This window comes from Euprymna scolopes, chromosome 32, assembly GCF_053919585.1.
Source record: "Euprymna scolopes isolate OS-2025 chromosome 32, ASM5391958v1, whole genome shotgun sequence".
Taxonomy (NCBI): Eukaryota; Metazoa; Mollusca; class Cephalopoda; order Sepiida; family Sepiolidae; genus Euprymna; species Euprymna scolopes.
In genome coordinates, this window is record NC_136513.1 from 95,876,169 (window position 1) to 95,899,158 (window position 22,990).

At 34.2% G+C, this 22,990-nt stretch overlaps 1 protein-coding gene across 1 annotated transcript in view; it reads left to right on the forward strand.

Annotated features, from left to right (window-relative positions):
- The first annotated feature begins 6,956 nt into the window (after positions 1-6,956).
- The window catches only part of LOC145256512 (3-ketoacyl-CoA thiolase, mitochondrial-like), a 33,266-nt gene continuing 17,232 nt past the window's right edge, over positions 6,957-22,990 (forward strand). Inside the window, exons 1-5 of the mRNA XM_080115491.1 lie at positions 6,957-7,110; positions 16,740-16,915; positions 18,227-18,355; positions 22,263-22,379; positions 22,536-22,683. Coding sequence (XP_079971617.1) covers positions 7,095-7,110; positions 16,740-16,915; positions 18,227-18,355; positions 22,263-22,379; positions 22,536-22,683 — 586 coding nt within the window. The 5' untranslated portion in view covers positions 6,957-7,094. The remainder of the gene's footprint in view (positions 7,111-16,739; positions 16,916-18,226; positions 18,356-22,262; positions 22,380-22,535; positions 22,684-22,990) is intronic.

The following is a 22,990-nucleotide window of genomic DNA, read 5'->3' on the forward strand; positions in this document are numbered from 1 at the left end:
ACTCCTCCACCAATTTTGGGTCTAAACACTTGAAATTTTAGATGTAGGTTAGCTGGACATGAGTCAAACTTTTTAATATATATATATATATATATATATATATATATATATATATATATATATATATATATATATATATGCACATAAATTTATGAACAGTACATAGGGTCCGAGAAAAGCCGGGCTGAACTGCTTGTAGAAAAATGAATCAAAAGGTTAAAAAAAAAAAAAAAAAGAGAAGAAAAAAGAATTAGGGTTATGGTTTAAATTGTTGAATTTTTTAATGAAGAGATAATTTTCTTTTTAATCTAATTTAATATTATTTGGATTCTTCAACTACTGTTCTCATTTTGAGTGTTATTCTCCCAACGCTTTGGTCGATGTATCCTTTCTTCAGGTGTATCGTGTCAAATTCTGGAATTTTTCTGTCAAACTCAAAAATCTGCACAAATTTCAAATGGAACCGTTTATTTAATCCACGATCAAATTCAGTTGTAAATGATATTTTTATGTTGAAATGAAATTATATACTTATGATGGATTCTCTTTTCATGGTTTGGAGATGACAATTTTCTCTATATCCTTTGCTCTTTGGTGGGGCATTAGAATACGCCGACTGCCCCCCCTGCAGAGGGTAAAAGTCCCTCAATGGGGGTCCTGGATATGACCTTCAAACTATATCCAGTGGTGAAGCCCCTGCTTGTGGGCTTTTGGGAGTGTGGAGCCACCCTTTAATTACCATTGCTCCCAGGTCCACTCTGACCCGGAGTGGTAGTACCTGTTAGGGTCCCAACTATGGGCTAAATAAAAACCGACATGAAAACAACAAATATATTCTATTAAAAAAATTTTTCTTCAAAATCTTTGGATTCGGCATTAAATAACCCGAAAAGGGTTGATATGCCGTAAAACAAAAACAACCAACCAACCAACATTTGCTCTTAGTGTAGGTAGTTGGGATGCTATCGGAAGAATGAGACAAGTAGAATTCAACATTAAGTATGAGAATATATACATATTATTTGTTTTACATAAGCATTTATATGTCGCTACACATTCATGAGCATGTTTCGGTCAGCCAGTTACAAGTAACTAGAGACCTTTAGTTAAATATAAAGACAAACCAAATGGAGTTTCATTCTACATATTAATATTAATTGTATATTAATAAACATCTTTATTTGTCATCCTCGTTAGTAGCATGTACAAGAGAGAAACGGGTTAGGAGGTGGACATGTTCTTGTGTAAAAATAGATTTAATATATTGCCAGTTTGTTGAGGAGAGACAGCTCAGTCCACACATGCCTGCAGCTAGCAGTCTCGTTGGGACGAAGGAGTTCAGTTAAAGGAGAAAGAAAGAGCAAGGTCTTCAGTATATTTAGTGGGTGTGTGTCGGTGTATTCAGTTCTGCAGTATGATAAAGAAAGTTTGTGTGGATACCGCACGTGGAAATAAGTGGGAGTTAGAAGAGAGCCATGTTGGTTGTTCTACTCACTTTGGTCGGGGACTGAAGCTTCCGGCAATGTGTGCTGCTGGACAGAGCAGGGAGAAAGAGGAGTAAGAGAGAGAGCATTCTTGGTTTTACCTTTTATACCCCTGGTCATGTGACTGAAAGCTGGCTCGTAATTGGGCAAGCCAGGGAGAAAATGAAGTTCAAATCTCGAGCCGCAAGAATTAGCTCCTGCCTGTCAGTGTAGCAAGTTTCAGCTGCTACAGACCTCTTCAAGAAATGTTGTTCTTGGTTTCACCTTTTATACCACTTGGTCATGTGACTGAGAGCTGGCTTGTGATTGGACAAGCCAGGGAGAAAATGAAGTTCGAATCTCGAGCCGCAAGAATTAGCTCCTGCCTGTCAGTGTAGCAAGTTTCAGCTGCTATAGACCTCTTCAAGAAATGTTGCTCATACAAAAGTAAAGTCCATTAAGGATTCTACTTTTGTATAAGCAACATCGCCTGAAAAAATCTCTTATTACTTGTAATTGGCTGACTGAAACATGTTCATGAATTGTGTTTCTTGCTTTTTTTTTTTTTTAAATCAAACAATGGTCATAAAACCGTTAGCAATAGACAGAGGCTACTAAGCTAATTAGGGAATGCTTAAAATAAAAAGAATATCATTAGCCAATACAGAACTCCGAAAATGTAACAGTGATACATGTTCATTCACACAATTCTGAGGCAGCATGTTCAGGACTGCAGAGCACAATGTGAAAAGAGATTACTGGTACACCTCTGAGAAAACGCATGATTATGCAAAGAGTCTAATGTGAATATATATCATCGCAGGTTTGGTCTGAGGAGTTGCCCCTTAGTTACCACTGCTCCCAGGTTCAATTTGGTCCAGAATGGTAATACCTGTTAGGGCATTAGGCTGGCTGAAGATACTGGCTTCCTGACCAAAAATGCACCAAACATTACAGGCGACTAGGGACCGCCTGTGAATTTAAGATTCCCTTGACACTTCCTCCTTTGGAGGAATCCAGTTCAAACTGCTTAGGGTGAATGATATACAACAACAGCAGCAATTGAAATGAATATCTCTCATTTTGATGAACAGACGCTGGGACAGACGTTCACTCCTGACCTGAAATAGGAGACTTACATCAAATTAACGTCTAATGTTGCTGCAAAAATGATTGGATCATTCTACCACTGCAAAAGATGTCTCATTCCCAACACTATCCTCTACCTGTATAAAAGCAAAATACTCTTGCAGAGGGTTAGAAAGTATGAAGGTGATAATCGACTATACAACTAATTAGGTAGACACAAGGTAAAGAGGTAACGGCGAAAGCACAAACACAAATGTTCAGTTACAAACAAGAGGATATTGTGTTTTATTGTTTATCAAGAAAAGGATAAAATGTCAATGAATTCAGAATCAGCTGAAGGGAGTACAAACATCTTGTAAGGTTGAAATTCTTGGGTCCTTGAGGTAGGGTTAGGGTTAGGAACTGGTAGCCGGACTTACAGTTTAAAGTATATTCAGTGTTTATTAACTGTATTTATTTAAATCTCAGTTCGAAATAAAAGTCTTTTGTTTTTGTTTAGTTTATGAAAGACTAGCGGGGGGGGGGGTACCCGGCGATGCCCGGGTGTCTTGAGGTAAATCAAAACTCCGGGGGTGGGGTGGGGGTGGGGGTTAAATAATAATAAAAAAATGTTTTGGTAGGTGAGTATGAGAATCGAACCCGTACCCTTGAGTTGGAAATTAATGTGTAAAAAAAAAAAAAAAATGTGCGATGTTACCATTGGGCCACCGCGACATACAGCGTAGACGTGTTTGAATTTATTTATCTAACTATAACTATAAAAACAGGCGTGCATAATAAAAGTTAACTTTGCTGCTTCCATTTGACCTAATTAAGAAGGTTAAATAGAAGTCACGCAGCGTAAGCGTCTGTTCCCGGCGTATTGCCGCGAACACGTCCGTTTGAGTTTAGTTTTATTTTATTTATACTAAAAATCCCAATCAACACGCGAGAAGCCAAAATAACAATAATTTTGTAAAAATCGACGTAAATAAATCTATAGTCTACGCGCTTTCCTAATTCCTAGATATTATTATATAGGACCTATATACACAGTTTTAAGCGATAGTAATGACCCCGGGACCGTGTGCGAGAAAAGCCTTTTGAAGACATACACGAAATGATCACACACATTTTGCCTTTTATATATATAGATGAAGTTTTTGTGTTTTCTCTTGGTTGTTTGAAAACAGTCGTTACTATTTTTAGCACACGTGGGAATGGTTAGCTGGCACACCCAACAATACGTCCTAAGATGGCATACTGTTGCGATATCTCTTTTCTCAGAGCATGCTTTTCTGCCTTGACAGGGTAAAAAACCGGCTTCGCAATCTAGTTTTCTCCTCCCAACTATCTTTTTCTTACAAAAGAGATGTTGTGAGTCTTTCTCTACTCTATTGTCATTTTTATGGTAAGTGTTCAGCTGAGCTTCAACCTATAGTTCCCCTCCTGCAAAACATTCACAACAAACACACATCTAACTACAACCGCTTTCAACAATTTTCCTTACTTTCTATCTGTGCCTAAAACTAAATGAAACTTCCATGAGCAAAGTTTCTTTCCTAGAACTAACCGTTTGTGGAACATAATACCACGGGACTGCTTCTTGGCTAACTATAACATGGTTGTTTTCAAGTCCAATGTAAACACATTCTTGTTGAGCCGTCCTCCTAAATAATCAAATTCTACCACCATTATCAATCATCGTGGTATTGTCTGACCAGCCACTTGACACAGATTAACCTTTATCCTCGAGTGGCCTTTGGATGATTTTCTAGTAAAAAGAAAAATATGGTTAAGATTAAAAAAAAAATTGCTCCCCCAAATAAAATGTTGAAAAATCTTCTTCTTCAATAATAATAATAAAAATAATAATAATAATAATAATAATAATAATAATAATAATAATAATAAAAGTAATAATAATAATAATAATAATAATAATAATAATAATAATAATAAAAGTAATAATAATAATAATAATAATGAAAGTAATAATAATAATAATAATAATAGTAATAATAATAATAATAATAAAAGTAATAATAATAATAATAATAATAATAATAAAAGTAATAATAATAATAATAATAGTAATAGTAATAATAATAATAATAAAAGTAATAATAATAATAATAATAATAATAAAAGTAATAATAATAATAATAATAATAATAATAAAAGTAATAATAATAATAATAATAATAGTAATAATAATAATAATAATAATAATAAAAGTAAAATAATAATAATACAAGTAATAATAATAATAATAATAATAATAATAATAATAATAATAATAATAAAAGTAATAATAATAATAATAATAATAAAAATAATAATAATAATAATAATAATAAAAGTAATAATAATAATAATAATAATAATAACAACAATAATAATAATAATAATAATAATAACAACAACAATAATAATAATAATAATAATAATAATAATAAAAGTAATAATAATAATAATAATAAAAGTAATAATAATAATAATAATAATAGTAATAATAATAATAATAATAAAAGTAATAATAATAATAATAATAATAATAATAGTAATAATAATAATAATAATAGTAATAGTAATAATAATAATAATAAAAGTAATAATAATAATAATAATAATAAAAGTAATAATAATAATAATAATAGTAATAATAATAATAATAATAAAAGTAAAATAATAATAATAAAAGTAATAATAATAATAATAATAATAATAGTAATAATAATAATAATAATAATAATAATAAAAGTAATAATAATAATAATAATAATAATAAAAATAATAATAATAAAAGTAATAATAATAATAATAATAATAATAATAATAATAATAATAATAATAATAATAAAAGTCCTGTCAAATCGTAGACTTTGCTGCCCTAGCTGACCACATATTGAAAATTAAAGAAAAGGAAAAAAACGGAGCAAATACAAAGAGCTAGCCAGAGAGCTGAAAGGGATTTGCATGATGAAGAAAATAAAGATAATACTTATAATAGCAGAAGAACTAGGAACAATTCCAAAGAACGTTGAAAAAAGAATGGGAGAAATTGGAATCAGAGGAATGGCTGCAAAAATACAAAGAATAACAATAATGAAAACAGCTGAAATATTAAGGAAAACCCTTGACTGTGGAAACATACACATGAGCCACATGCGTAGGCCAGACAAACTGCTGCTGCAGAGGCAAAACATGAAGAAGCATTACATGGAACCAAGGACATTGAAGCTGCATACCCCCCCCCAAATAGTGATACTAAATAGTCAAGAAGGGTCAAGGAGGATGGAAAGCCCGAGGAGAAAGTGCTGACCAAACCTCCACTGTACAAGTGCCAAGAGAACTAGGAACTATATTGCCACTCAAATACCAGTGGAGACCAACGAGAAATCAATAGTAAGCGGTTGTTGCGATAACACAAATTTATTGGCAAATGTTATCAAAAGAGGTGGGGAGTACTGGAAATCTGGGAAGACTTGTTGTCACTCAGCTTCCAGGGAACACCACAAGTTGTTTTCAAAGAAAAATCTTTGATGACCTATGTGAAAGTTCCTTGTGAGCCAATAATAATAATAATAATAATAATAATAATAATAAATAAAGTTGATTCACTTTATTGATTTTAAGAAACACGAGAGGAGGGGGGGGCGTAAGTTGTTTCATTTAATGTCGGTAATAACTGACTGTTCGGCAACGGCTCGACCATTTCTAGTCTGTTCCGTGAATTGTAATCAGAAAATTCGGGTCGATATGGGTCGACTTCCTTAAAAATACTGTGAAGTAAAAAAAAAAAAAAAAAAATTGGTACTTCTTGTGTGAGGACTGATGATCTTTTAAACCAACGCATTTCAGGTGAAACCATTATTACATACTTACGTGTCATGTCGAAATTAGTATAAATTCCAAAAATTACGAAAAATAATTCATCAGTAGAAGTAGATGTACGAGATGTTTTTTTTTAACAAAAAACATCCATAATTACATTCTGAGGTTTTGTGTTTAAAAATGGCCGACCCTTAACAAGGGAAGCTAGATCTTACCCACATTAAAAACCGACAAGGGAAGCTAGATCTTACCCACATTAAAAACCGACTTTTTGTCTAACTCTGTCCTCGTGGGGAGGCAAGTAAATAGGAACTAGTCCACATTAAAACACGATAAAACTCGATAAATTAATAAATTTTATTTTTATTTGTAATTATTTTTCTACTGGATCATTTTTCGTAATTTTTGGAATTGTTACTAATTTCGACATGACACGTAAGTACGTAATAATGTTTTCACATAAAATGCATTGGTTTAAACGATCACCAATTCTACATAAGCATCTGTTTTTCCTTATCGGCAAAATGTGGATAATTCGGCTTAATCAGATAATAGTTTGAGAACAGAAATAAAAACGGTTTATTATAGCCCGAATGGTGTTCCGTAGTTATTGGCAGTTGTATATTATCGGCAATGGACTTTACTGATCTCTTCCTTTCGATCTTGACGTGAGAGACGAAACAAGGTTGTCGTGTCTTCTGCAGTCATTTGCTTTAAATAACAATAATGGTTTTAGCTAAAGGTAAATAATCAATTCCTTTTTTTTATTTGTTTATATTTATTGTTTCGTTGAAAAAAAAACACCAACCTTTTTTTACAAAAAAACAAACAACAAAAACGTTTTACAAATTTTTTTTTTACTTTTATTTATGTTGTTGAACCCCCCCCCCAAAAAAAAACAGGTGCTTGTTAAGATAGAGTCGATGATCGTGATCGACGTATTGATTTTTGAAATATGTCGTTTTAAGCAAAAACAATATCACGTACTTAATTGTCATACCGAAAATAGTAATATATCCAAAAATTACGAAAATTCATAGAATAGAACAACTGTGTTTTTAGTAAAAAAAAAAAAAAAAAAAAAGTGTCGCTATCTTAGTCGTCAATGTAATGTAAAATATGCGTTCCGAGTTATGTCCCCTGTTTGTGAACTCTTCATCGTCTACTTTAAAACATCTAAAATTTTTACCCAATCTTCCGTAAAAATTACTTTTAACTGTAAATAACTTTCTACTCGATGAATTTTTGCAATATTTTAACATATTACTGTTTTCGACACGACGATTAAGTATGTAATATTGTTTTTTTTTTTTAAGCGACATATTATATAAAAAAATCGATCTGTCGACTCCATCTCAGCAAACACAAAAAATTGTTTTGGGTTATTTCCCATTTCAGTCACGTAAATTATTTAGAGTTAAAATGAATTCCGATAAAACACGATTTAGTTTAAGGAATTACATGAAAACAATAAGTTAGTTTTCATTGAAACGGTGCTTGTAAGAGAGAGAAACGACAGGTCGATTTTTAACATGTTTAAAAAAATTTTTTTTTTAAGAAAAACAATATTACTTACTGAATTATTATGTCGAAAATAGTAATACATGCAAAAATTATCAAAAGTCAACGAGCAGAACAACTATTGTATCTTTCCATATCGGGCTACCCGGCTACACTTGTTTGGTTGAACGTCATTACGGTGTGATCTAAAATATGCTTTCTGAGTTATGTTCCCTGTCTCGGCCTTCACGGTCTACTTTAAAATATCCACGAAAAATGCAATTTTACCGACTTTTATGTAAAAAATATTTTTAGCTATAAATAAGTTTCGGGTTTGTAACATACATTTTTTGACAACTTTTTCGAATCTATGTGTACAGTAATACAAACCCGAAATTTTATGCTCTTTCAATAAACCGAATATAATATTTTAGACAAACGTTTTTCTTAAATTCACGCCCTCCCATTTTCAAATGTCTATTAAAAAGTAAATAATTAATTTATGTACCAAAGTTTTATATATCACAAATTGAAGAGAAAAGATCAATAAATAATATATTCAAATTTAAAACAAAAAAAAAGTACTGTTTTTTTTAGAAATTTACTTGTAAATCCGAAGTTTAAAACCATTTAAAAAAAAAAAACACGTTGTTTTTTTTTTTTTTTTTTTTTTTTTTTTAACGAAACCTTGGTCCTTGCTCCTTTAATTGAAAAAAAAAAATTAGGGCTTGAATTACATTTTTCAAGGAGTTATAAGCTTCGAAAGATAGCGGGTGGAATTATTCAATAGTTTTCACGAAATTTCTGACACTGCTACAAGCACTGGCATCTTTCTTCTTTTTCTGTTATACAAAGGAGAGATGTCTGTTAGTATGTATGTATGTATGTATGTATGTATGTATGTATGTATGTATGTATTGTGGTCAGGTCATGTCATATGCTACTGGTACCATGTAATCCAGTACTACCTGCCTCATGGTCGGGTCACCGGCGACTAAACTGGTTCCCCCACCAGACTTGTTTGGTGAGGAGGGCGGTTAGTCTCCCTGAAGGATTAAAAACAAAACCTTTCAAAGGGCGAATGAACCCTTTTTCGGGGTCAACGGGTAACTAGCATGGTGTATATTTGTGTGTATGTATATATGTGTTGGGGTGGAGAGGGCTCCCGTAAGCCGTGGTGAAGGAAACCTTTCTAGGAGAAGCAAATCTCTGATTTAAAAAACCATCAAGCGGGAGACCAGTACCCGCATTAAGCTGGTCTGCAGTTTAATTTGTTGCTGGCTATCTTGCTCTTGCTTGTTGCTGGATCTCAACATTTTGAACCGAGAGAGAGAGACTTAGCTGTTGTACAAAGCTAAGACTCTGTAACATCATCTTTGTATAGATACTCCCTCAGGCATTTGGGCTCATGGACTAAGTGTCTGAGGGAGTGGCACTCGTCTGACAAGACGTTGCAATCATCATGTTTGTATGTCTCGCTAAAACTTTCAAAATCCAAATTGGGTAAGTATGGTTTTAGTACTGACTTAAAGGACAGGAACTTGAACACATCATAGGTTAAATTGAGAACAAAATTTTCATTTTTTCTACCGTCACGACCGCAGAATCTGATAAGGGGTTCATGTAAAATTGTTTCTTTGTAAACGATTTTAACATCTGTGTGTGTGCTTCAGCTCTCGGATATATTAAGTGCGTGAATTTGCAACGTCATGGTGTGACTTTTGCTGCGGCCAAATAGATTAGAGGGTTGTCTCAGAACTATTAGTTTTGTGTTTGATTCCACCTTATGGTGGACGTTTCGTTTTTTATTTTTAACATATTTTTGAAAATGTTTATTTCGGTAAGCTTTTGCATTTAAACAAGGTTAAATGTATGTGTGTGTTTGTATGTCTGCCAAAAACTTTTCGCAGTGGCATCGGATTGGGTCTAAACTAGTACCATCTGAAAGAGCAATGTCTCGGTCGAATAATATGTGAAAATTAGAAAAAATAGTCAATCATTTTATATGGATATGATCGTTTAAAAGAAGGGGGAGTTGCAAAAAATCGTTCCTTTTTAACCGACTTCGGCAAACACGCACGTGCATCTAGCATTCTTTCTTGAATTGGTTTAAATAGATAAAAAACAAAAGGTTATTTTGATGATGTCGTCATGAAGCAGTGGATATTGAGGCTCTGTCATAAACTCCGGCTTTCACGTTCACGGCCAGGTAGCGGATTGATCTTTTTTTGTTGTTGTAAGTTTTCACATATGAACAGGGTTATTCATGTGATTTTTTGTTCGCATCTTCTTTATTTTCCTGTTTTTATCTCTTCTTTTATTTTTCCATGCTCTTTTTTTACGCCTCACCCTTGCTCAATATTCTTACTACCCGCACCTCAACACACCCGGGCAATGCCGAATACCTCCATTAGTAAATATATATTTTTTAAATCATAACCGCTTAAAACATTTTTTTTCTAGCTCACATACCTCTATTTCAAATTCCTAGCAGTGGATCGACATTAGTGAATTTTTTTTCAATCTGATAAAATTATTGCACAGTAAAAAAATCATTTTATTGACCTTATGCCAACCCTGTGAGTTGATGGGGACCAGTGTTTTTATCCAGACACCAAAGTGCTAAAGATTGTTTCGTGCACTTTTTTATACAACTTTTTAACAACTTTGTTGGTTTCAATGCTTGTTTACGTACTTACATGTGATGGCAAAATGAGTATAAATTCCCCAAATTACAAAAAATGTCTAGTAGATTTGTCAAATGTATTTTAAATAGTATTGGAATGATTAATCGAAAGTGGGATCAAGAAAATCAGAACTTTTTAAAGTATCGGAATCAGAGAAAATTGTGCCTACTTTCTGATGCCAAAAACGATTCTTGTAGTTGTTTATTATTTGGTTTGTTTTTGTTTAAAACTTAATTTTCCATTACTCCTTTTCTCTTCCCTGCGACCTCTTTCTCACGGAAGAGACGATGCAAGCCTGTCTCTGCTTTATCGTTATTTTCATGGCAAGTGCTCGTCAAACTTTCACAAGAAACACTCGTCTAACTGAAACCATTATGAATAATTTCCCTCACTCTTTATACGTGTTTAAACCTAAATGTACATTCCATGAACAAAAACAAAGCTTTTTTTCTTAGAACTGCACACCAGTAGAACTCTCTTCCATTTGCCTGTTTTCCGGCTGACTATAATATGGTCGTCTTAAAGTCCCAACGTAAACAAGTTCTTGATGAGCCATTCCCCTTACGTAATCCAATTTACCAAATTTCCACTACTAACAATTACCACGTCACTGTCCCATTGGCCACTGTACACTTATTAACCTTTATCCTCGAGTGGCCTCTGGGCCTTGATAAGTGGTGACTCCTTTGTAAAAAAAAAAAAAAAATACTGCTACTAAAGATAAAATGGTAAATGTGTATTGGTTTTAAGCTTTTTTTTTTTTTTTTTTTTTTTTTACATGGTGGTCACAACTTCTCAAGGCCCGGAAGCCACTCAGGGATAAGGGTTATTGCAAGTACAGTACGTTAGTGTGGAGATTTGATGAAGTGTTTACTTAAGGGAGCGATTCATTAGGAATTTGTTAACGTTGGACTTGAAGACATCCAAGTTGTAGTCAGGTGGGAAGCAGGCAAACGGAACAGGGTTCCACAGGTGTGCAGTTCTAAGAAAGAAGCTTTGTTCATGGAATCCATGTTTTGATTTAGGCACAGATAAAGAGTGGGGGAAATTTTTCACAGTTGATTCAGCTAGACGGATGTTTTTCGTGAAAGATTGGCGAGGGGGACCAGAGATTGGAGTTCAGACGAGCACCTGTCATGGAAATAACGATAAAACAAGGATAGGCCCGCAAACAAAATTAAAATGTATGAATCACTCACACGAAAGTGTATTTTTATGTTCACTAAATATATCCGATGGGTTTTCATGATGATTCAAAGGAAAACAACGCTATCAATAAATATTTACTGATTTTAAAAGAATCGGAATTGGTAATTGTATCAAAATCAAGAAAAATTTTGGAATCGTTCCATCACTAATTTTAAACAAAAAATCAGCTACAATCATGCTCTGGAATTTTGTGATTTTAAAAATGGCAGACACTTAATTTGTCAGTTTAAGTTAAGGGTTTCGCATACAGAATTGGTTGCACAACTCTTCCGCATTAAAATGATACGATAAAACTCGATAATTTGATGAATTCTATTTTTATTTGTAATTATTTTTCTACCTCTAGAAGTATAAGCCATGTTTAGTTTCAGAACAGTTTCCGATGATTCGTTGTTCTAAACAAGTTTTGAGAGGTGACTGGTTTGCAGTAAACAGAACAGTTTCCGATAGTTTGCTGTTACACACAAGTCCTGAGAGGTGACTTGTTTGCAGTAGACAGTTCCACAGAGCAAAATATTCTTACCGTGTTGAGATGGACAAAAAAACATGTGAAATTGCTACGGAAAAGGTTTAATATTTATGGAGCAATTCTGGTTTCTGATTGGTTGGTAGCAGAACGTGAATTAATTCGATTCGTCAGTTCCTGGCAGCATCGTTTATAAATAGAATCGTCTACTGTGTGGAATCATACCCCATTATATGTCCAAAATATTGCAACACTACTGAACCATTTTTCGTAATTTTTTTAATTTATACTAATTTCGCCATCACATGTAAGTACGTAATGTTTTCATCTGAAATGCATTAGTTTAAAAGGTCACCAAAGTAACAAAAAAAAGCACCTTAGTTTCTTCTAGGACCAGGTACTTATAAGAAGCACCATGTGAAGGTTGCCAACATCTAAAGTAAAAGTGGTTCTGTAGAATTGTCCGGATTCAAACTTGACACTTTATGGTTGTCAATGCACATCCCTATCCACCTCATCACCGCCACCTCTCATTTATTAATTTGTTTTATTTCCATTTTTCATGCTTAAAAAAAGCAAATCTGGTTTCATTTTTTTTATCAATACTATTATGACATGTGTTCTTTGGAAATGTTTGATCTATTTCCTGCTTCCTTTGTTCAAGTTTGTTTGATTTGTTGGTCTGGTGTTCTACTTTTATTTAAAAAAATTTTTTTTTATGTAGCAATCACAACTTATCAAGGCCCGGAGGCCACTCGAGGATAAGTGTTATTGAGTGTATAGTAGACAATGGGATAATATTGTAATAATCATTAGTAGTAGAAATTTTGTAAATTGGATTACTTAAGGGGACAGTTCATCGAGAATTTGTTTACGTTGGACTTGAAGACTACCAAATTGTAGTCAGCTGGAAAACAGAAGAGAGTTCCACAGGCGTGCAGTTCTAAGAAAGAAACTTTGTTCATGGAATCTACGTTTAGGTTTAGGCACAGATAAAGAGTGGGGGGAATTATTGACAGTGGTTTCAACTAGACGAGTATTTTTTGTGAAAGTTCAGTGAGGGGTACCATAGATTGGAGCTCAGACGAGCACTTGCCATGAAAATAACGATAAAACAGAGACAGGTTTGCAACACCTCTTCTGTGGGAAAGAGGTTGCAGGGAAGAGAAAAGGGCATCTTCATCAATTCACTGTTTCAATACCTTATTGTAATACAACTTCCTATTTCTGTCGCTTCTTCTCAAGAACCAGAAGCTTTTGAACTCTCTTCCTGCTGACTGTTTTCCTCCAACCTAAAGCCTTAGTTCTTTCAAAACTAAGGTTAATAGGCATCTCCTATCTTTGCAATAATCGTTTATCGTTCCTCTTAGTTCATTACATTAAGTGGCTTCATACCTTGTCTGGAGTAATTTCCATTAAAATAAACAAAACAAATAATGAATTTTTTAAGCCTAAAAATGCTTATTCAACCGAAAAAGTTTATTTTCGACTAATTTTAACTTTTAATATCCAAAATGTTAGAATAAATTGCTTTGACTTTTCCGGAAATAAAGGATCGTAGTTATTCCCCTTGGCTGGAATTAAGGATTCCGCCATATTGATTTCTCCAAAACACGTTTATACTTTTAAGTTGATAAAACCTTTAGGAAAGGCATTCCTGTTTACTTTTCTTTTATCTCTACTTAAAACTATTTTCTACCTTATCGTTTTTCATAATTTTTGGATATTTTCATTACTGTGACTGTACAATTAAGTAGATATCATTGGTTTTACTTGAAATTCATTATTTTGATTTCGAATTTAGCTATTATAACAAAGAAGAACCTACAAAACAAATATGAACTAATACACTAATAAATAAATCTATCTATCTATATAAAATAAAAATTACAATTAAATTTACCAAAATGATCCAAGATGGTAAAATTAAAGTATATTATAAATATTAAAGAATTAATATTTATAAAATTATCTCAGCCAGATGTAAAAGCTTGATAAAACCAAATAGGAAAGCTTATAACATGAGCAAACAGTTAATAAAATATGTTAAAAAACACTTTGAAATGAGTTAAAAACATATTTAATCTGAAAAAGAAACACTAGATAAATGGATAGTCCTTAATCCGCAGAGTTTCGAAGAAATACTTTCCTTCTCATCAGAGGGTAGGAATTAGCAAAATGCGGGATCGGATTTTGCATGCAGAAGTATTTGATGAAACAAGTAAGTCAAAGATCTTACTTGAAAACAAAAAAAAGTGAAGCAGAGGGAATATAGTGAAGAAAAAGGTGATTACACATGAATGGATAGTCTGGTGGAAAATAAAAAATCTATGTATATATGAAAGTGTGTGTGTCTCTGTACATTTCCCTATGCAATAACTCTGCCAATTTTCAGTCTACAGACTCGAAATTTGATATACAGGGCACTGAGATTTGGGAAAATCTTTGTAATCCATTTTTGGCCAAAAATTTGGCTGTTAAGAGGTCAAAGTTCAATGATTTGACTTTTGAGAACTCTACCAAACTCCTTCGACAATTTTGGGTCTAAACACTTAAAATTTTAGATATGGGTTCCTTGGGCATGGATCTAACTTAATAACTTGATTTGAGCCCAAAACAAGAAATGTTAAGGGTTATAATAGGGATTAAACTTAAAGAAATTGGCCGCTTTTTTTTTTTGTTGTTGCTCAACATATACCTCTAAACACCCGGGCAACGCCGGGCTGAAATGCTAGTAATAAATAAATAAATAGGACAAACTGAGCAGACGAGAAGGGCAAGTAACTCTGTTACACTCAGAGTTATCCCCCCCCCCTCAATAAATATACTTGTATCTTGATACTGGCAAAATATAGTATCAGAACAGATACTACATTTTCCTTTTAACCAAAAGTAATATTTCAATAGAAATTTAAAATCCAAATCTTTTTCGTACAAATGTGTTGGGGTATCATTGGTTTGAGGCAACAACTTTTGCAGAGGTCGAAGATCAACATTTTGAGATTAACCCAAAAAGATAAGAAAAACAAATGATTGATAAATTTTAAAGGCAATTTTGTTTCTAAGTAACATTTGATTGCGTTTCATTGTTTTTTTTTTGTTTTTTTTTCTCAACAGAAAAAAAAACAAAACAAAAACTGGGACGAATTACAATATTTTATGAGGAGGTCAAAGTAAAATATTTTTCTGACCTTTGAACTTATTGCACATGTTTTGAATGCCTTTAACAGTGCATGAAAGCTGCTTGGTGCAGAACAATAAGAAAAATGTAGACTTTGAACTTTTAATGTTTCTAATATTGTGTGAATATATATATATATATATATATATATATATATATATGAAAGTGTGTGTGTCTGTGTACATTTCCCTATGCAATAACTCTGCCAATTTTCAGTCTACAGACTCGAAATTTGATATACAGGGCACTGAGATTTGGGAAAATTTTTGTAATCCATTTTTGGCCAAAAATTTGGCTGTTAAGAGGTCAAAGTTCAACGATTTGACTTTTGAGAACTCTACCAAACTCCTTCGACAATTTTGGGTCTAAACACTTAAAATTTTAGATATAAGTTCCTGTAGTTTATTATGCTACAGTAGTTATGTGTGTGTGTGTGTCTGTGTGGGTTTGTGTGCGTGTCTGGCAGTTGAAAAGTCAGAAACACCCATAAAGATGATTCTTTTCAGCATTTTCACGGACAGAATATGAATACCCTTTTTTTTATGCAACAGCGAATTGTAGCAAAAAGACCTGAAGGGATCAAAGTTCAATGATTTGAGCTTTGAAAACTCTACCCGGCTCCTCCCTCAATTTTGGGTTTAAACACTTAAAATTTTAGATGTAGGTTCCTTAGACATGGATCAAACTTTTTAATTTGATTTGGGCCCAAAACAATAAATGTTAATTGGGGTCAAAGTTAAAAAAAATTTGACCTCTGCGGTCTCTACCGAATTACTCAGACAATTTTTAGTCTAACCATTTGAAATTTTACATAAAGTGTATTTAGACATAAGGCAAGCTTTTTAATTGATTTTTGGCTGAAAATTTGACTGCCAAGGGGTCAAAGTTCATAAGATTTTACATTTGCTGTGTCTAGCAAACTATTCAGCGAATTTTGGGTCTAAACATTTGAAATTTTACATAAAGGGTATCCAGACATGCAGAAAGTTTTTTATTCAGTTTTTGGGCGAAAATTCAGCTGCCAAGAGGTCAAAGTTGAAAGAGTTGACCTTTACAGCCTCTACTAAATTCCTCCGCTGATTTTGGGTGTAAACACTTAAAATTTTAGATGTAGGTTACCTGGACATGAGTTAAACATTTTAATATATATATACATATGCACATAAAGTTATGAACAGTGCATAGGGCCCAAGCAAAGTCAGGCTGAACTGCTAGTAACCCATAAATTTGATCATGATTACAAAATATTGGATTGTATATGTTAATTTTTGTGGGTAAGTTTCACAAATTGTTTTTGATTTTTGTTTACATTTTTATTTTCTTTACAGCTGTTCAAAATGTGTTTATTGTTGCTGCCAAACGGACAGCGTTTGGTACATATGGTGGAAAATTAAAGTCTATGACTTGCACGGATTTGACAGAACTGGCAGCAAAGGCAGCCTTGGAATCGGCCAATGTGAAACCAGAAGCCGTGACCTCTGTTATTGTTGGGAATGTCATTCAGGTGCGTTACATATCCGCTTTATATTACTCCTTACTTATTACGTATATTTTTTAGTTAATTTTCTTCTGCCATATAAACCTTTTTGTATTATTTGATACCGAATCCTCTTTTTGGTAAATTTTTAATATCTTCAAATATGTATTTATTAGCAAGACTCCGTGGGTTTAAATTAAGGCTAGTCAATCTAAAAGAGAGGATAACTTTCAAAAATATCAGCAAAAAAAGCGATCCCTCCTTGTAGAAAAATGCCCAGTTGAGGGTGAAGGAATTAATGTTTTTGGCTAATTTTTTGATATTTGTTGTCTGAAGGGTTGAGCTTCAAAAGGATACCTATCTCGTAAAAATCTGTCGCTTCTATCGAAAGTTTTAGGTAGACATACAAACATACATACATACATAATGATTGCAACGTCTTGTCAGACGAGTGCCACTCCCTCAGACATTTAAAGTCCATGAGCCCAAAAATGACTTCCATCGCCACAGGATAATAGACAAATGCCTGAGGGAGTATTTATACACAGATGATGTTACAAAATCTTAGCTTTATACAAGTCTGGTGGGGGAACCAGTTTAGTTGCCGGTGACCCGACCATGAGCAGGTAGTATTGGGTTGTCAGGTCATGTCATATGCTACTGGTACCATGTAAGATACATACATACATGATGATTGCAACGTCTTGTCAGACGAGTGCCAATCCCTCAGACATTTAAAATCCATGAGCCCAAATGCCTGAGGGAGTATCTATACACAGATGATGTTACAGAGTCTTAGCTTTGTACGACAGCTAAGTCTCTCTCTCGGTTCAAAATGTTGAGATCCAGCAACAAGCATAGCAAGATAGCCAGCAACAAATTAAACTGCAGACCAGCTTAATGCGGGTAATGGTCTTCCGCTTTATGGTTTTTTAAATCAGAGATTTGCTTCTCCTAGAAAGGTTGCCTTCACCACTGCTTACGGGAGCCCTCTCTACCCCAATACACATATACACACACACAAATATACACGGTGCTAGTTGGCCGTTGACCCAGAGAAAGAGTTCATTCGCCCTTTGGAAGGTCTTGTTTTTAATCCTTCAGGGAGACTAGCCGCCCTCCTCACCAAACAAGTCTGGTGGGGGAACCAGTTTAGTCGCCGGTGACCCGACCATGAGGCAGGTAGTACTGGGTTACATGGTACCAGTAGCACATGACATGACCTGACATACATACATGCATACATACATACATACATTTAAACAGACAGGTGAGATAAATATTATTGAACATGATAAAAAATTTTTGTTTTTGTATAAAAATGTTTTTCTTCTCCAGAGTGCACAAGATGCTGCTTACATTGCTCGTCATGTTGGGTTGCGAATTGGCGTTCCTGTTCCGGTTCCTGCTCTCACAGTTAATCGCTTGTGTGGTTCTGGATTTCAATCCATCATCAATGGCGCTCAGGTAAACTTTGTTTTTGAACTTTTCGAGTTCTTTGCATTAGAATCTTTTTGGATTTATAAACGCAGGTTAGAAAAAAAAAACACGTGATATAAGGGAGAGGGCAGAATAAGGTGGAAAGGTCATTTAAAATTCTAACACTTTTGAAAAATATTTCTGATGTTGACCAAGTTTGTCAAAACTTCCTTGGCTTCTTGAAAATTTTAGAAATGACCTTTTGTCAAGCGCATGTTCAACATGAAACTTCAGGAGAGTTAGGGTTAGGGTGTTGGGTTAGGGTTAGGGTTAGGGTGTTGGGGTTACTTTTAGCAGCTTCATGACTTTTGCTTCCCTTATTTTGTTCTTTAGTCCTCATCCTCATCCAATTCTTATCAATACTTGAAGTCGTATGCCTTGTTTGGAGCAATTTCCATGAAAAAAAAAAGAAAATAAAGATGTATGTGAATGCTGGATTTTCCCCTCCCCAAAGTGAATCTCTTTACGGAGGCTTCCTTTCTAGGGCAGTTGCTCTTGACATATCAAAGGCCTTTGATAGAGTATGGCATAAAGGTATACTTCACAAGATCTCCAGTTACGGTATAGCTGGAAATGTCTTCTCGATTATTAAATCATTTCTCTCTGATAGGTTCATAAGAGTAGTGGTTGATGGGCAGAAATCAGAAGTTCACAGTATTAATGCTGGAGTCCCTCAGGGTTCCATCCTGGGCCCAACTCTCTTCCTAATCTACATCAATGATCTTTCAAATCATATCCTTAGATCATTCGTAGATATTTATGCTGACGGCACTACCATCTATGGTAGTACATCAAAGACTCTAAACGACTAAGTTCTCTCTGATTCTCTCTTCTAATCTTGACCATGTGGTACAATGGGGAAAGAGGTGGCTGGTTACTTTTAATGTATCTAAAACCAAGCTTTTGTCTTTACATAATCAACACTCTGATCCCCATCTGGCATCAATTGAGATGAATGGCTCTCGTCTTGGGAGGCTCCAATTTTTGACAAGCTCCTGGGCTTGATCATTACTCCTGATATGAAATGGAACACGTACATCAAATCTGTTGCCAAAGTTGCTGGGAAAATGGTGGGATCCTTCTATCGATCCAGTAGATATCTCACTGCTGATGCAATTCTCTATCTATATAAGAGCCAGGTACGTCCAAGGATGGATTACTGTTGCCACATCTGGGCAGGAGCTGCTAGAAAAGAACTTAACCTGCCTTGACAGACTTCAAAATAGACTTCTCTTCCCTGCAATCTCTTTCTCACAGAAGAGATATTGCGAGCATGTCTCTGCTTTATCGTTATTTTCATCTGAGCTCCAATCTATGGTCCCCCCTCGTCAAACTTTCACGAGAAACACTCGTCTTTCTGAAAACACTATCAATAATTCCCCCACTCTTTATTATGCCTAAACCTAAATGTAGATTTCAAGAACAAAGCTTCTTTCTTAGAACTGCACACCTGTGGAACTCTCTTCCATTTATCTGCTTTCTGACTGACGATAATATGGTCGTCTTCAAGTCCAACATAAGCAAGTTCTTGATGAGCCGTTTCTCTTACGTAATCCAATTTACCAAATTTCCACACTAACAATTTACTATGTCACTGTCCCACTGACCACTGTATACTTATTAACCGTTATCCTCAAGTAGCCTCTGGGCCTTGATAAGTGGTGATTCCTTTGTAAAAAAAAAACCTCATCAAGGGTGTTGGAAACTATTTTAATAGTCCAATCATTTTGTTAAATAATGAGATCGGGCAACGCTAGAATAAACAAGAATGAGAATTGAAGTAACAAAAATCCTCATTAGTATGACCCAAAAAAAAGTGGAATAAGCAACCCAGATTCTGACCTTTGATGTAAGATGTCAATGCTAAACAAGGGAACAATTGAATCAAAGGTATGTGTTTAATGAAAAGAGTTGAGACACAAATACGGAGAGAGATGCGAGTGAGACACACACTACGAATCAGCCTATCACTGCCATGTCCCCATCTCTCCCTGTCCAAGCTACAGACGCTCAATTTGTCAACATGAAACCCTAAAGAGTTTTGAAACACAGCTATACACACACATGAACTGAAAACACACAGCAAAGCTGTCTTTCATACATACATGTTTATTTCTTGACAGCTGTATATACACCCGTTATCCCTACATCTACAGATATACACCTCTATGTGACAAATTTATTTGTATTAATTACATATTGTTGTTATATAGTGTGTGTATATAACAAGTGTATATAAATGAGGACCAAATCAATCTAATGTCATATACTTGTGCGTGTATATATATAATGTCTGTATGTAACATTATATGTAAATGTGTCTCTTGATGTATGCGTGCGTATCATCTACATTCATGTATGTTTGTATCACAGTCCGTATCTTGTGAGTGTATACTTGTCAATATGTATGATCATCTATATAATGTTTGTTGCACTTGTGTGTGTGTGTGTGTGTGTGTGTGTGTGTGTGATGTTAAATAATAGTCATTCAATATGCAGACAATAGCATACATGGACAGATTTTTACGGATGAAAAACATTGTCTGTTTGGACACCAGTAAAATGGACACATACCTTGTTCTCCCTTTTTGGTTCTGTGAATGCTGAAAATAAATTAGTTTCTCTGAAAGACAACACTAAGACACAAATGATAGGTTTCTATATATATAGGCCTTTTATTTTGTCTGGATTCCCTTTTTGGAGTTTGCAAACTTATCTGTATTTCTCTATTCTTGTGCCCGATAGCTTCCCTGGGCGTTCCAGGGGCAGTCCAATTCTGTAACTGCTACTCTTGACTTGAACTGCCTAACAGATCTGTTCTCTGACTCTCTGACTCCCTAACATATATATATCAAAACTATTTCTTTGCTGTGCAACTCTCTCTGACATCAATCTTGTTTTTCTAAACCAATTTTTGTTTATCCAAATTCTATTTGTTATTGTTTCCTAAAATTCCAAACTGGTCTACCTTCCACAATAGTGAATTCCATTACAATTCAAAACACGATTGTTTTATCCTTCCAAATTCCTCTTTGCTATTGAACATTTTCTGTGCATATTTTATTTTCAAAAAAACATCTACATTTCGATAACAACGTTAATAATAATAATGGCCTTGGTCACTTGGTAATGTCCAGCAGTGCTAATATATAACATTGTATGTAACAAATTTATTTTGTATTAATTAGTATGAACTATTTTCCCTTGTGTGCAAGAGGCTTTGAAGTGAACACATTCTTGCCTACAACATCTTTCATGGATGGTGCAGCCTAGACCGGGACCTGTTCCTCACCCCTGTCCTGGATTGCGGGCACCATGAGTACATGAAAAAAAGTCTACCTTTGACAGTTTTAAAGGCTTCAACGCTAAGTAGCGTTCATGGTTCGAGTAATATCTCTGTTGAACCAGCTACTCGATGAGGTCATAAACCCGCCCACACTACAGGGCTTCAAGGCGACCTTGGACAGACGCTGGTCGGACCTCCACTGTTTCCCCCTGTATAGTTTCTATTTGTACATAACCCTAACCCTAGCCCTAACCTTAACCCCCTTAATTCTCAATGACTTTTTTGCCTTTGTAAATGGCAATCACTTGTGTGTTTATTCTTTGTCAATTAAATGAATGAATTTTCAAAATAAAATCTACATTTCAATAACAATGTTAATAATAATAATCGCCTCGGTCACTTGGTAATATCTGGTAGTGCTAATATATAACATTGTATGTAACAAATTTATTTTGTATTAATTAGTATGGACTTCTTTCACTATTATATACTCCTCCTAAGAAAAAAATGCTCCCTCCTGAGGAAGCATTTTTTTCTTCGTCTAATGAATTTAAAAAATGCAATTAAATATGTTCTGTTGATTTTTTTTTTTTTTTTTTTTTTTTCCAGGAAATTTTACTTGGGGAGAGTGAAATTGCTGTCTGCGGTGGTGCAGAGAATATGAGTATGGCTCCGTTTGCCGTCAGGAATGCACGATTTGGTACCACCCTGGGATTTGACTTAAAGGTTAGTAATGTTTGTGACACAACAATTATCTAATATCTTTTTATCAATAAATGTCTGTAATGTTTACAACGCAACCATTAACTAATATTTCTTATTTTTCGTTTTTTTACCATTAAAAAAAAAATTATTTTGAAAAATTTGTTTTTTCTATTTTAGTTGGAAGATGTCCTTTGGCATGGTCTAACTGATGCGCACGTGAAATTGCCAATGGCCCTCACAGCGGAAAATTTGGCTGTGAAATATAATCTGAATCGCGAGGAGGTTGATGGAATTGCGTTGAGATCACAGACACGATGGAAGGCTGGTATGTCTTTGAATAATTGACACCTTATTTTTTTCCCAACAAAAATTCAACCCTGGGAATTTTGTTGAGAAATTAATCTCGATTTAAATTTTTTTTTGCGATTGACAACTTACATCCATGGTTTATTTAGAGAGGCAAGTAAATGGGAATAATAATTTATCCCCTTTATTTTCCTGGTTTTTAAATGAAAACAGATTCATCTAAAAGAAGATATACATGGAAAACATTTTTGTTACGTAAAGGGAAGTAATTTTAATATTTTGAGAAGAGTTACGCCCCTTGCATTCCTTACAGCCCTGGTTTATCT